The sequence below is a fragment of the Atractosteus spatula genome, chromosome 3 (genome assembly GCF_055471065.1).
Source record: "Atractosteus spatula isolate fAtrSpa1 chromosome 3, fAtrSpa1.hap1, whole genome shotgun sequence".
Lineage (NCBI taxonomy): Eukaryota > Metazoa > Chordata > Actinopteri > Semionotiformes > Lepisosteidae > Atractosteus > Atractosteus spatula.
In genome coordinates, this window is record NC_142708.1 from 41,681,643 (window position 1) to 41,698,328 (window position 16,686).

At 40.1% G+C, this 16,686-nt stretch overlaps 1 protein-coding gene across 2 annotated transcripts in view; it reads right to left on the reverse strand.

Annotated features, from left to right (window-relative positions):
• rad23b (RAD23 homolog B, nucleotide excision repair protein) overlaps nt 1-10,541 on the reverse strand; it is a 69,646-nt gene extending 59,105 nt beyond the window's left edge. The window contains exon 1 of one of the 2 annotated variants that reach the window (XM_088910218.1): nt 10,309-10,541. In XM_088910218.1, coding sequence (XP_088766344.1) covers nt 10,309-10,374 — 66 coding nt within the window. In that variant the 5' untranslated portion in view covers nt 10,375-10,541. The remainder of the gene's footprint in view (nt 1-10,308) is intronic. The other variant, XM_088910219.1, reaches the window with a different exon arrangement.
• Nucleotides 10,542-16,686: the final 6,145 nt, after the last annotated feature.

Genomic DNA, 16,686 nt, shown 5'->3' on the forward strand with positions numbered 1-16,686 from the left:
ACAAACATTTCTTTGAAAAAATGAAACGTTTCCCTTGGTCAGAGATTAAATAAACCTCACTCGCACCAAACAAATTTATATTTCTAAATATCACAACATGATCGAATTTAAGTCATTTTAATAACAATGAACAGTCACCTATGTGTTACAATATAAACATTTATATTTAAATCGCGTTTTGATTTAAATCGTAAATGAGGTTTAAATATATGTGTTTTTTGATTCACAATCAGACAAATGCAACATAAATTGATATCTTTGTCTTCTAAGTATCTTAATAAACTTTCAGCATAACTTTCTCCCTGTTTAGATTTATTTTTCTTGGGATCTTGGGATCAAACGTGGAAAGATTAGATTGTAATCGTTTTTATTTTTTAAATACATTTTATAAAAGTGTAATCTATGCTAAAAAGTTGTACACCACCTGCTATAAAGATACATATTGTAATACTTTCGGGTTCAGATAGGACAGACACGAGAACTCAGACTTGCGGAGTTAAAGCAAGTTAAAGCCTTGATTTTATATATCACCTTTAAAAGTGGAATCTCAAAGCAAAGTAAATACCCAACACTGATTGTAGCCATCTGTCATGCTAATAAAGCACCTTGAATTGAATTGAATTAAGGGAGAGAAGGGGGAGGGCGAGCGAGAGAGCCAAGACAGACAGGCAAATAAGATACACTCCACAGACATTCACAACAGCGACATATCATAAAACGTTTGCACATATAGTTAAGTTATTACTTGGTTTTCAAAGTGCAATGAAATACAATATTGTTGTTGTTGCTGTTATTGTTTTTTTTATCCTGAAAGGCATTTTGAGAAGCCACCTTTAGAGGCGATATATAAAAGCGCTGATTCTTATGGAATGTGTTCCGCCGGGGATTCAAAATTTTTTTTTATTTTGTTTTAATCGCGTATCTAAGGAAATAGCAGTATAACTTTGTTCATGCACAAACAAGTGGCATGTTACATTATTAATTTGGGTGTCTCCTCTTGCCAGAAAGCTCTAAATTGCATTTTGAGTGCAGTTTTTGACTTTTTCTAAATTGCAACCCATAAATAAAGCTGATACTGTTTAGACTTTGAATTATTTTAAACTTTATTACAGCAGCACAATGGACAATGCAACGTAAATTGCAAAACTGCACTTGGAATCTGTCCAAGCCCTACTTTGTCAGGCATTTTCTTTTACTGCAACGGACATAAAAACTCCCTTGCTTTTAACAGAGCGTTTCATAATTTCTAACTACGGAAATTATTTAAACTGCGACACTTATCATTCAACCAGAGCTCGAAATATCACAAGGACCCTAAAGAGCACAGCAAAGACTGTATTAAAAGAATCGAGTATCTAAAGAAATTAATAAGATATAATTATATTCGTATACTGCGACAGGGCTGTGTAGGGCTGTTTCACCTCTCTCTTCATGTGACTCTATTCAAAAGCCATTTAGCAAAGAGGGGATGAGAAGAGTGACAAACTAGTATACTTTAGATCTTTTTTTCTGAACCGGGGAAAATCTGATCATGTTTCTCTATAACAATAATAAAAAACATTATTTTACATATCACCTTTAAAAGTGGCATCTCAAAGCAATACAGTAGATGGAAAGCGTTTTTAATAAAATGCTTTTATTCATTCAGCAGAGAGTGAGAGGGACATCCAGCAGAGAGAGACACACACACCAGTTTTCATTGACAAAAAGTAATTGTTTTTTTACATTCCTCTTGTCTAACAGGAATGTTTTGTTTGTGGACAGACTGTTAGACTAGAGGAAAAGAGCGCCTCCTTCTACGGAGCATTCCGTTGATCCGATCACAAATTATTTTCCAGTCGCACGAAGTAAGGGTTGAGAATCTCCGATTCACCATGCTACTAATTGTTTCCCGGAGATTGCAAGGCAAGGCACTTTTGCCTCTGGACCCATCGAAATTTACAGACGTGGTCCACCCCCAGTAAATTTTAAAAGTCACAAGATTTCGAAACACGAGGACGGAGTAGCGGTCGGCTCTTGCTTTTCCGTCCAATGAAAGGCAGGTTCCTTTTGCCGAAGTCGGGAGACATCAGAGGCTTGCCACACCCGGACTGTTAAACCAACGCATTAGCACGTCAAAGCCCATTGAGGAGCTGGGCGCAACAATTGTTTTGTCCCTTGATTTACTGATCTGCATTAATTACAGAAATGGAGTTCATGCTCTTTGCAGACGACCTGGTCCTGCTGTCGCCCACAGAACAGAGGCTGCGGCAGAACCTGGCACTGCTGGAGCAGCACTGTCAGACCTGGGCGCTGACAGTCAATCTGGACAAGACCAGAGTTATGGTTTTCCAGAAAAAAAGCCAGACCTCAGGGAAACAGGTACAAATTCACACTTAACAACAACACATTAACACCTAACGACGGGAGCAGGGCCGAATTAGGCCAGTACCCACTATTGTTAAACATACAGAAAAGAATATTAAAGTATTGGCTTTAGTATTAGCCATACAGAACATTAAAGTGCCCCTTTCCATTCAGCGGGTGTCTGAGCCGCTGTGTCCTATCTTCTGACAGTCGCTGTTATGAATGTCTGTAGAGTGTATCTTATTTTTAGTACTATATTTTTATATTATATTCCCTATTAATCAAACTCTAAGAGTATGTATCGGCTTGTCCCCCCCTCCCGCCTCCTGTCCAGCCAGCACATGTCCAGACATTCACAACAGCGACATATCATAAAACGTTTGCATATATAGTTAAATTATTAGTTGTTTTTCAGGAAGTTAAAAAAAACACTTGAATTACTTATCCAGTCTCTCGAAATAGTTATTTTTCAAGCAATGCAACAAATGTCGGGCAATGTGTTTTTTTTTAATCCAACATTGACAGCCACATCTTAAATCTTGTCAGTCAGCTCTTTTTTCTCTATTTGAATTGTGGCGATTCAAACAACCTGGGATAACAAGTGGTCTCAAAGTCACCGAGCTCACAGAGCTTCAACAACAGATGACAATTCCCTTAGTCCTTCCTTAGTCTTCCTGAAATTGTCGGATTATGAGTGAATAAAAGCATCTTATTAAAAACACATTTGCGTTTGTTTGGGAGCTATATTATGTATTTTTCATATGTAAGATATAATGATGTGTTCCCGCTTACACATCGCACGACTTTAAAAGCTAGAAAAACAGGTTTCGATTCACATTATCTGGCAAGCCTTGTTTTGTCAAAGGACAGCACAAAAAAAACAGACAATACACGGCGGGGGGGAGGGCAAGCAAGAGAGAGTTTTTTGCCCTCTGTCAAAAAACCCTAAATCACCCGGGGCAGAGACTCTGGGGTGATCATTGTGTGGTACAGAACGGAGCTCAGTCACTCCAAACAAGTAGTAAAGAGAGAAGAGTCAACAGTTGATTTAAGGACGCTCTGTCAAAGTGCAATGAAATACAATATTGTTGTTGTTGCTGTTATTGTTGTTTTTATCCTGTAAAGCATTTTGAGAAGCCACCTTTAAAGGCGATATATAAAAGCGCTGATTCTTATGGAATGTGTTCCGCCGGGGATTCAAAATTTTTTTTATTTTTTTTTAATCGCGTATCCAATTAAATAGCAGTATAACCTTTATGTGATATCACCTTAAGGACAGCACATACAAGGGTTAATTGCACAATTACCCTCTTTAGGTGTGAGGGTAGGAGTGGATCGCAGCAGGCATAATCAGCAAATTAAGAAAACAAAGAACAGGACAGGTGAGACGTGTATCCAGAGAGCGAGTGATCAGAAAAGGGGACAGCTGTTACGCCCAGGTTTTCGACGCAATTGTTTTAACTTGCTAATGCATCAGACACATTTCCTGGTGTCCTGGTATTAGCTCATCGGTATGGTGTAAGTTTTATCTGTACCATACCATACAGTATATAGGTACAGAATTCAAGCTGCACCACTGTATCGCTTTGGTAAGGAGACGGACAATGGCCAAAATCACGAAGACTCTCTCACACCAAATAATGAAGATGAAAAGAAACGGGAAGTCAACATGGGACATTGTACAGCATTTGGCTTCGATGGACATCTTCGTTTCTGAAAGCACAGTGAGACGACATTATAAAGGGGAGAGGAGGCAAAGAGAATCTAAACGGAGGACGATTCAAAGGTAAATAACTTTCTAAAAATACTTTTCTTGCATGTAAATACAACTACGCACATTATTATTAAAACTAACTGTTGATCTCTTTATTTTCAAGTCCTATTGTGCGAGCTATCGACAAACTGACTGATGAAAATGATGAGCTACCGGCGATGCAAGTCCAAAGACGGCTATGGGCTGACCTCGGTGCGACCGTTAGTCCGACATCGATAAGAGTGCGCAGGAGGCTTGGATGGAGATACAGAAAAACCAACACATGCCCCATGATAAGGCTAAAAAACAAAGAGGAAAGACTCAAACAAGCGCTCCAATGGATTGAACAGGGGGAGGCATTTCAGGATGTACTTTTCACCGACGAAACAACAGTGGCTCTGGAACAGTTTTCAACAATGTCATTTTTGCAAAAAGGGGAGATATGTGGACAAGCCAAAGCCCAAACATCCACTGAAGGTTCACGTCTGGGGGGGTATATCTAGAAGAGGCCCGGGACAACTTCTTATTTTCGAAGGAATTATGGACCGTGAATTCTTCGAGGAAGTCGTGGTCACACAGCATGCCGCCCCATATATCAGGGAGCACTTTGGATCAAGGCACCGTCTCTTTCAAGACAACGATCCGAAACACACAGCAGCAAGGGCGAGGCTTGTAGCAGAAGGAGTGAACTGGGTGAAAACTCCAGCTGAATCCCCAGATCTAAACCCGATAGAGATGGTTTGGCATTCGCTGAAAGACTACGTTCGGAAAACTGCTAAGTCCGTCACAAAGCAGGAACTGATCGATGCGATCTATAAATTCTGGGAGGAAGAACTGACCGAACAAAATTGTAACAATTTTATTAACAGGCTGTTTCATGTTCTTCCTAGGATTTTTGACCAGGGCGGGAATGTGAGATTGTTGACCGGGACGGGAATGTGAGTCTGAGAAAGACAGTTTCACGTTTGTGGACAGTCTGTCCACAAACAAAACATTCCTGTTAGACAAGAGGATTGTAAAAAAAACAATTACTTTTTGTCAATGAAAACCTGTGTGTGTGTCTCTCTCTACTGGATGTCTCTCTCTTTCTCTGCTGAATGAATAAAAGCATTTTATTAAAAACGCGTTTGTGTTTGTCTGGATATTTACTTTGTAATCTGTGGTTTACATCTACTGTATTGCTTTGAGATACCACTTTTAAAGGTGATATGTAAAATAAAGTTTTTTATTATTGTTATAGAGAAACATGATCAGATTTTCCCTGGTTCAGAAAAAAAGATCTAAAGTGCTACACCTAACTTTCCTAATTCGATGTATTTAAAGCAGTGAACTACTGTAGGTATAACATAACATTCAGAAATACAATCGAGAATAGTTTTGTGGTGTTTGTATAGATGAAACGTTCCTAAAACGTATAACGTAACAAAATTAAAGACGATTAAAATCTGTAATCTTTCCACTTGTACTGTATGTCATCGGAAAATACAAGAAGTTTCTGCTTTGTGTAAGGATGGTATCAAAAAGTAATCTAAGTGGTGAGAAAGCTGTGCTCAATGTATTTAAGGGACTTAAAAGTAAAAGGAGATGCTTCATATTGCTTGACTAATTTTAAAAACTAAGTTATAAATGCAGACGCTCCCTCGGTGCCGCGCCGGGTGTAAATATCTAAATATACATTCGTCCCGGGCAGAGGTCGAAGAGCGCCCGGCTGGGGTGCGCGGGGAAGAGCAGGACAGGAGTGAAAGTGGTCAGGGCGGGGTTTAGGAAGGCCGCCGACCAGTGCGGCTGTCCCACAGTGAAGCGGGCGTACAGTCTGGGCAGGTATAGATTACACTTTTCTAAAACGTATTTGAAAAATAAAAACGATTACAATCTAATTCTTCCACGTTTGATCCCAAAATCCCAAGAAAAATAAATCTAAACGGGGAGAAAGCTATGCTGAAAGTTTATTAAGATACTTAGAAGACAAAGATACTGTATCAATTTATGTTGCATTTGTCTGATTATGATTTAAAAAAACACATATAATTAAACATGCGTTTGCGATTTAAATCAAAACACGATTTAAATCAATATAAATGTTTATATTGTAACGCATACTGTCCAGCCTCCATTTCTCTATAAAAATTTACTCTATTACAAATTTACAATTTGTTGATAATAGAAATGTTAGGTTCTCAAAAGCTTTGTGATAGTTGACCCACCCAGGCAGCAAAAGATCAGCTGCACTGGTAAGATGCGACACCGAAGATATGATTAATAACCTTTTAAACCTGAAGGGAGATCTGAAGGGATCCCCCCCCCCCCCACACACACACACACAATAGAAGCAGGAAGCAGAAGCAGGGACCGTTGTCAGAAGGGAAGAAGGTGACTATTCATTGTTATCAAAAATGACTTCGATCATGTTGTGATATTTTGAAATATAAAAGTCAATTGATTGTCCATAATATTGCTTTTCTATTTTTTTGAAGAAATGTTTGTTAAAAGAAAAGTCACAGCGCCAGCTGGAGTTGAACATACAACCCGGGAGTTGGTAATCAGGCACGTAGACCAGTGGGCTACAAGGGAAGTCAGCAAAGGAACAAGTAATAGGTTTATTCCATGCTGAAAAAAAGAAGAAAGAGAACACAACGTTTCGGCCGTGGAGCCTTCTTCAGGTGTGAGGTGTATCCCTCCTCAGCAAAGGGCTCAGTTTTGTACCAGTTCCCAGGAAGCTGGACATCCCCCAGACCAATGTCGACCTTAACCGCTTTTACCGCAGGATCCGTCTCAGAGCACATTTTGCCGACAATTCCTCTTCACAGGCAGCTGATAACAACCCGGTTATTGATGTCATTAACAACATTAATCCCAAACAGAGCTGTTGGACTCCCTCCTCTGGCCGTTTTCCACCAGTTGATTATTTCATCAACCAATGCACTAATCAAGCTCCCAAGGCACTCTCTATACCCAGTAAACATAGGTCTAACCTCACCCAAGGAGAAAATCAGGCGCTCCAGTCTCTCCGCAACAGGGATGATATCGTCATCAAACCAGCGGACAAAGGAGGCGCTGTTGTGGTGTGGCGTAAGGATCTATACATCTCTGAAGCCTCTAGACAACTAACTGACACTTCTGCCTACCTCCCTCTCGAACAGGACCCTACCACTGACTACCAAAAGGAAGTGGTATCCACCATTTCTCTTCTTATCAGCAGTAATGAGCTCCCCCAGGAGGCAAACCGGCTCATCATGGAACATCCACAGGTATCTCAATTTTACCTCCTCCCCAAAATCCACAAACCGGACACCCCTGGACGCCCCATCGTATCAGCATGTAACTGTCCAACTACTTACATCTCAGCCTTTCTCGACAGCCTCATGAGACCGCTGGTTGAAGATCCTCACACCTGAAGAAGGCTCCACGGCCGAAACGTTGTGTTCTCTTTCTTCTTTTTTTCAGCATGGAATAAACCTATTACTTGTTCCTTTGCAGCCTACGCATGCTGACGCAGCTACCCACCTGAACTACAAGGGAAGTCGCATGAAGAGAGAGGCGAAACAGCCCTACACAGCCCTGTCGCAGTACACGAATATAATTATATTTTATTAATTTCTTTAGATACACGATTCTTTTAATACAGTCTTTGCTGTGCTCTTGGGGATCCTTGTGATATTTCTAGCTCTGGTTGAATGATAAGTGTCGCAGTTTAAATAATTTTCGTAGTTAGAAATTATGGAACGCTCTGTTAAAAGCAAGGGAGTTTTTATGTCCGTTGCAGTTTTTTTGCAACATGAATATAATTATATCGTTATTAATTTCTTTAGATATGCGATTCCATATTATATTCCCTTTTAATCAAATTCTAAAAGTATGCTTGTTGACTCCGGTATCACGTTAGTTAAAGACTTCGATGCTTAAAATGTTAAGGGAGAAATGGAATACTGGTGTGTATGTTTTCTTTAAAGTACCGAGACCAGCCATATACTGTATGTTTAAGTTCCAAAATTAATATCGTTTATGGCCTTCAAACGCGTTACAGTATGCTCCTATTCTTTTTATGCTCAGGTACTAAGATTTCCCTTCAGTGGTAAAATTCCATATAAATATTCAATACTTAAACGGGCACAGTTAAGACATTAAATATACATATACATACTGTATACAGTACAGTTTGCATACGGTAATATGTTTATGTTCCTAAATCAATCTCTTTTATGAGCATGTGAAAGGCATGGTGAATCGATTCTCAAAAACTACTGTACTTTGCATGATTGGAAACAAATACGTGATTGCGAAATGCTGTGGTGTTACTTTTACAAAGACGGTCAATGAAAAAAAGAATGTGGACCAGGGCAATACTTTGAGTTTACACTTACAGCTTGTCCAAGGTCATTCATTATTAATACTATTAGTAATATCTTCGTTAAAGACTTTGATGGCGACAGCTCAAACATGAGAGGTTGAGCTTTATTAGCTCCACCTTGCGGAAATTCCGGATACTATTATTTTGCTTGCGGTATTATAGGAGAATTTACGGTAACTAGCGGTATTTACCGGTAACTCGCGGTAGACTGCGTAAAGCGCACCGCAAAATAATGCGGTATCGCCCGCACATTTTGAATGGCTGCATCTGTATGGTGAGCGTTCTGGCGCACTATGGCTGCCGTCGCATCATCCAGGTGGATGCTGCACATTGATGGTGGTGGAGGGGTGTCCCCATTACCTGTAAAGCGCTTTGGATGGAGTGTCCAGAAAAGCGCTATATAAGTGTAAGCAATTATTATTATTTCAAGTCTTTAAAAACTAAGAATTGACAGGTGACTTATAAGATCTGCAGGGCTGTGGGTATCCAGGACCACTGGAATTTTAGATTGACCCCAATCTAGTTTCACTATAAATTTTAATCTTGTAGTCTGAGAGTGCAGCTGTAGTGAAGAGAGGACAACCAGTAAAGCAAGCTTCCCTTTCTTAACTGGAAAAAAACTAAAGTCTTAGAATACATTTAATTTGTCTTTTTGTAACTTGACTGATATTTTGTAATCAGTTTGGGCTGATCCCTGCTATTCAATGTTGAAAAGACATCCATTGCAGTGTCAGGGCAGGCTAAGCCCAACTGTTCTTAAGAGAATTTATCTTTACTGAAACACAAGCTTCTATGTTTTCCTAATGCTAACTGAACATACTACATTACTGCTTTCATATCTCTTCAAATCATTTTTGAACTTCTAGTATAAGGATATGTGGAGGGAGTCCCATATTAGAATGAGTGAAAGGTAGAACTCTACAATTTATTTTACACCTCTAACATGGTTAATTTTCAAAATAAATTCCAGTTCAGTTTCCACATGTAATCAGTCTTCAGTCATAACTTGAATGGAAGGCTGCAACACAGCTCAGTGAAAGTTTAGAGCTGAGATTAGGATGCTCTCCATTCATAGAATCGTCATTATCATTTTAAAATGACTAAACACAAGGCAGCTAAATTTAAATAGCTTAAAAATAAGAACATACATCTAGAAATCACTACCACATGCCCCTAAATCTTGAAATAAATTTGATTACATTCAAACCACGATTCTGTTTTTAAAACATTTTAAACAAATATTTAAATAAAGTCAAAATAAAATTAATATAACGTAACGTACATTTACATGTACATAATTGTGAACATATATACAGAAACAAAATAAATGAGTTAAAACTATTGCCATGACTTTTTAAGGTAAATGTTCTGATGAAAATGGCCTGCGTGAAACGGCAACTACGGCGCCAATTTATAATTACTTGAATTATCTTAAATCGTGTTTTTATTTTTCATTATGATGCATGGGCAGAATGGTCCCAATCTCTCCTTTAAGGCAAAAACGACACTATTTTAAATTTAACATAACTTAAACTCATTTTCGTGCCGCTGATTTAAAAACAATAATGAATGTCCATTGAGTAGGCCTATAAAGTACGCATTTTCACTCACGGCGGTGTTGAGGACAGAGACACAGCCACTGCCAGCCAGGATATCTGCACTCAACAACAACGTAAAACCAGTAACTCCTTTACAAAGATTTCAAACTCTGGCAGTCCCTCCAGATTTCTTTACTTTCACCTCACACATAGCAAAAACCAATAACGTTTCAGAAACTTTTTTCTCCATTAGGGAGTATTCGTGTTAGGTTTTCAACCCTACCTTCCACCATTTTAACCCCCCAGTGTTAACCCACTCTTACCGTCTCTTCTCCGTCGATGTCGATTTTGAACGTCTGTTGCTGAAGCGTTTTAAGTGTAATCTGCATTTTGACAGTTATCGGGACACTGTATGTGTAATATATTTTCCTTGGAGTTTCGTCGCAAAGTTGAATTCAGTTTGCTGGGTTTTTTCGCTAGCTCATCACGGCCTAATCACCACTATTACTCTCAACCTTTTTTTCAGCGCATAAACAAATCTACCACCCAACGTAATGAGCATGCGCCAACAGTGGAGGCAAAGCTGTCCCGGAGGTGGGGGGAGGAATTGCGCAGCAATCGGGGTTGTTTGGAAGGAGCACATACCAGTATGACTGAGCAAGTTTCTCAGATATGAATGTGTGTAACACCAGAGACGTTTGTTCTGATATGTTATTTAGTTGTAACTACATAATTGTGGAAAAGCCATCTTAGATCTACAGATTTATGCGACATTGATTATATATATGTGGGTTTTTTATTCATTACGGGTGTTAAGTGGTGTAGAAACATGAGAAAGGGTTACAAAAACCTACCCTTTCTGGTTCATTTGCTTTTGATAGCTAGAGTAACTAAAAGGCAACTACTTTTTTTACACTAAATTTAGGAAATCTGGAAAAGGTTGGAGGGATTTCGAACTTGAGCAGCCCTCCATGTAAAACCAAAAATATCCTGTAACAAGCAAAGAAAAACCTGCGTTTAATTACAAGAATTCCTGTGCGCGGCCGCCATCTTACAAAGATCAATTATATTATTTACCTGTGTAATCAGACTGAATGAATATTAGTTACAACTATTCATATAATAATATCTTCACACTTAATGCTTGGCTTTTTTATCTAATTAAAAAAGGCAGTGGATGTGTCGTTGGATTCTATTGAAAAGCATAAATTTGATGGAATTAAAATGGACGCGCTAATAAAGCATGATAGAGTGTTAAGATTAACGAGTATAAGTGACTACTGTACATATATAACATATTCAACAGGGCGGGACTTCAAATAATTGTAGCGCATTCGCCTGGCGCTGCGGCTGAAGAGTCCCCGGCTGGGGTACGCGGCGAGGGGCAGGACGGGAGTAGTAGTGGTCAGGGCGGGGACTAGGAAGGCCGCTGACCAGTGCAGCTGACCCATTGGTTGTACAGAGTGGTGAGATCGCCCGGATTTGTGGAAATAGTTCCCTATTTCGCACCCCTTTTATACTTGTACCCAGTTGCCACCCCTATCCCTGTGTAACTGTACCCGAACAGACCCCAGTGTGTTTTTTCTCTCTTCTTCTAGCTCTTGAGCTTTCTCTCTCTTTCAATTCAATTCAAGGTGCTTTATTAGCATGACCGATGGGTACAATCAGTGTTGCCAAAGCAAATAAAATTAACATGAAACAAAACAAAAAATAAAATAAAATACATATCATAAATATTTACATATACTGTAAAAATATTGAGCATTATTGGGGAGACAGGCTCACTGTTCCTCAGGTTGTGACAGGAGATCACCTACTGGGCTGTCAGTTCTCCTGAGTTCCCTCCTCCCTCTCCCAGTAGGAGTGGGATCCGTTGTGATTCTGGCAGGTGTGGGAACTCTGGGATTAGATTTCTGAATTTCTCTGCTCGAGCGCAGGCGCTGTGGTTCTGCTTGCTGTGCCGGACGCTCGTCCGAGAAATAAAAGCGCCATTTTTTCAGTCAACGAGAGTCTGAGTCACTGTGTGAGTCTTAATGTTACATTATTTACCTTTATGATGGATTAATCTAGTTTTAATTGCACATTGATTGCTTAATATCAATTTACAGTAATTGTAAATAAAATATTAAATTAAATAATACTAATACATTTATATATCACAGTAATAACATGGATAATATAGCCTTATTAAATTGGCTTCGTAATAAAACATTATGGTATAACATACATAGAAATAAAGATTAACATTTACAAATTTCCATTATTGTTGAATGCTTATACAATACATTACTGATGGAGAGTACATAACCTAAGATATAAATATAATAAATGCAGAAGTAAGGTCTTATTCTGGTGTAAGGTTAGGATGAAACAGGTTACAGGAATTATACTGTACATCTTTAAACAAGCTACATGTCATCTTGCATCTCATCTCAGAATAGTTCATCTCACCATTCATTGCTTGAATGATCTTCAACAGAATTTAAATTTATGATACAAACAGGGGAGTGGGAAACGACTGTCCAGGGATGTTGAGCTAGGGGTCCGGAGATAGCCCACTGTCCCCAATATCACAGAACATTTCAGCCTCAAGACTAGGAATGAGTAGAATAAACGTCGTCTTTTTTTCCATCAAGTTTTTAAATGTAGGGAAATTTATTTCAGTTTTCTGTTTTAGGCATGCTTTTATTGTTTTAGCTCTTACAAAGTTTTGTGAGGATTATAATTTATTCAATCCTACGCCATTTCCTGAGTTTCTGAATTCATGCAGATGTGTGAGCTAAAATTTAAGTGATTGGATTTAAGCAAAAAGGAAAACAAATGCTCATTGTGAGAGTTTCAGAACCAGTATCATTCCCACCTCTCTGATTCATCATAAATTACACCCGAAGAAGGCTCCACAGCTGAAATGTTGTGTTTTCTTTCTTCTATTTTCAGCATGGAATAAACCAATTACTTGATAAATTGGATCCTTTTGCGTAACTGCGAATCCTGCAGAATGTGGAGTAGCACAGGGACAATCCAAAACATGTTATCCAGGGCCTTGGGTCGATTGGAGAAGCAACGAGTCCAGTAATGAGGGAAATCCAAGAAAGACAATCCGAAAAACGAAATCCAAAGAGCATGGTCAAAAGGGCAGAAGCTAAGATTAGGAACCGGGAGATCAGTCAAAAGGGTTAGAAACGTGCACATGAGAATACTTCGGGAGGCTTCTCAATAGTGAGCATGGGTTGGTGTGTTAGGAAACTTTAAGTACTGAAGGGAAAGGGACATGGTTGGATAATTGGTCTGGGAGTGAGAATTTGTGGAATCTGGTGCATGTGGAAATGTGATGGGTTAAATTAGGAATGAGATTGTGAAACAGTGGGTTTGGGAATGTAACTGCGTTCATGGAAGAACCGCATGGAGCGTTCATGGAAGAAGTCATCAATGAGGCTGCAATCCAAAATATCTCTCGTAGACCCAGGAACGTTTCTCAGGGCCATAGCCCTCCCAGTCAACTAGAAATTGCTGGCAGAGCTGGAGCCAGCGGGTATCCAAGATCTTATTGACCGTGTAGGAAGGTAAGCCATTGATGAGTCGTGGTGGGGGTGGAGGGGGTCGAGGCCGGGAGAGGGGAGATCTGTGGTAGGGTTTCAAGAGAGAGACATGGAAGGAGGGATGCACCTTGAAAGTCAGAGGAAGGGCAAGACGATAGGTTACAGGGGTGAGCTTGGAGAGGATGCGTAAAGGTCCAATATAACGGGGTCCCAAGTTATGTGAAGGTTGTCTAAGGGGTAAGTTCCTAGTAGACAGCCAGATGAATTGTCCTTGTTGTAATCTGGGCACAGGTTGTCGATGACGGTCTGCGGTGGTCTTCTGTTGCAGGGAGGTCTTAAAAGAAGGGCGGACCTGGCGTGTCTCCAGATTCTCCTAAGGAAGGTGAGGCATTTCTGGAAGCAGGGAATGTCTAACTCAGGGATAGAGTCCAGGAAAAGGGAGATGTTGGTATCCCAGGGAGCAATAGAAGGGGGAGGAAGAGAGAGAGTTATGTGCGTATTCAGCCCAAGGGAGAAGAGAGACCCAGTCGTCTTGTGAAGCGGAGATGTAAGCTCGGAGGTAAGTAAGAAGGTCCTGGTTGGTTCTTTCTGTCAGTCCATTGGATGATAGCCAGATGTGAGAGATGTGGAAGTCCCAAGAGATTTGCAAAAAGCCCTCCAAAACCTTGAAATGAATTGGGGTCCCCGATCCGATATCTGCAGGAATGCCGTGAAGTCTGAAGATGTGAAGAATAAAGAGGTCGGCCATGTCTTGATAGAAGAGCAGGATAGAAGCGGATAGAAGAGCAGGAAGGGGAATGAAATGAGCCAACTTAGATAACCTATCTACCACGACCATGATGGTAGTCTTCCTTGACTCTTGGGGAGATCCGTAAGAAAATTCACTGAGATACACAAGCCTGCAGATACCCAGTAATATCAATCATCATAGAAGACAACCAGAAATGTCTAGAGACGAATTCCAAGGTATGTTTGACACCGGGGTGACCTGCAAAACATGAATCATGACCCCAATTAAGAACAGTAGAGCGTATTGCATCAGGAACAAAGAGTCTGTCCGGAGGGCATTGGGGGGAACAGTTTGGTTGTGAAGGGCACGTCTGATCTGATTTTCCAAGTCCCATCTAATAGCAGCCATGATTCTCTCAGGAGATATAATAGGTTCAGGAGGATCCAAAAAGCTAGGGGGGTCATGGAGGTGAGATAGGGCATCAGCCTTTACATTCTTGGATCCCGGTGTATACTGTAAGTAATGAAGAAATGGAACCTAGAAAAGAAAAGAGACCAGCGAACCTGGCGTGGATTTAAGCGTGGATTTAAGCGAGACATGCTCCTGGAGACTGTGGAAAAATATCAGAATATCATCTAGGTATACCAGGACATATTTGTGTAAGACATCCCTAATGATGTCATTCATGAAACCCTGAAAGACAGCAGGAGCATTAACCAGTCCAAACGGCATTACTTGGTACTCATAATGACCATGGGTAGTAATGAATGCCGTCTTCCATTCGTCACCGTCCTGAATGCGGATTAGATTATAAGCACCGTGGAGATCCAATTTAGAAAAAATGGCGGCGCCCCGGAGTGATTCCAAAGCTGACGAAATCAAAGGAAGGGGATAACTGTTCTTAATAGTTATATTGTTTAGACTGTGATAATAAATGCAGGGTCTGAGAGATCCGTCTCTCTTTTTAACAAAGAAGAAACCGGCGCAAGCAGGTTAGAAAGAGGGGCAGATGAAACCAGATCCCAAGGATTCTTGAATATAGTCCTCCATAGCCTGAGTTTCTTCATGGGAGAGTGAATAGACATGGCTCTTAGGGGGAAGAACCCCTGGAATTAGGTCTATGGGGCAATCAGACGGGTGATGAGGAGGGAGGGATAGAGCCTTCTGTTTACCACACGCTAGATGTAAATCTGAGTAGTGGAAAGGAATTTCGGAGAGGTTATCTTGAGAAATACAGGAAATGGAAACTTTCCGAGGGAACTGACAACAATGCGAAAGACAGTGGGATCCCCAGGCTATGAGTTCACTTTGCGACCAGGAAATATGTGGTTTGTGTACCTGTAACCAAGAGAAACCAAGAACCAGTGGGTGAGAAGGGGATTGGATGATAAGGATAAGGGGAGGGGTCTGCCACTTCACCAGACCAGAGGAAAGAGGAGAACCATCAAGAGCGAGGAGCCGAATGGGAGGGGTGACCGGCAACCAGGAAATGTTCATGGACGAAGCAAGTCCAGAGTCTAGGAAGTTCTGTTCGGACCCTGAATCGACAAAAACAGAGAGAGATCTGTCCTGTAGTCCATGACAGGGTGGCTGGGAGAAAAAAAGTCCAGACCCGGAAGAGGAAGACGAGGTGACACTGGCCTTAGCTGTAGCTGTAGTTGTACTATTTTGAATTTTATTTTTAAATTAATAAAATGTGGTTAATTCTTGCACAAATTCTTGCAAAGAAGCCAGTGCAAGCAAGCTAACAAAGGAAATAAATGCACACATTATGAACATGCTTAGGACTACCAGCACTATAATAAATAATTCTGGAAAAGTATGCATTAGCTTTTGGGCATCTGATAGAACAGTTACAAATGAACATGATAAACGTTACAAAGATAAAAAAAAAAACATCTTCACAACATTGTGAACATGAACTGTAATTATAAGGTTTGGGTCAAAGATTACTCTAAGATTATTGACCTACTGTAAGTACCTGGACTGATTCCAGGATGATTCCAGGACAACCAATATGTCTTTGATGCTCAAAACGTAATCACCCCTTATGACTTATGCCCTATTGACCTACAGTGCATTTCTGTTTCTCTTAGGACTGGTTTAGGCATTTCTTGTATTTATCGTAGTTTGATATGTGTGACCTATCCTAGTTTCTCTATCAAATTTGTTGTGTTGAAATGTGGATTGTCAATTGTTGATGGACAATCAGTCATGCACAGCATGTAGGTCATATTTTAAGACTTTCAATCAAGCTCTCTCCTTTCCCTGATTATTGATTTCTTCCTTTTTCTTCAATCTTTCATTGTTCCTTCTGTAATTACTATTTGGCTGACATTTTTATCCACGATTACTTATCAATTTATAGTTTACAACTGCAGGTTTTACTTAAGCTATCTAAATAAAGTAAAAACTGCATTCTGATGACCTGT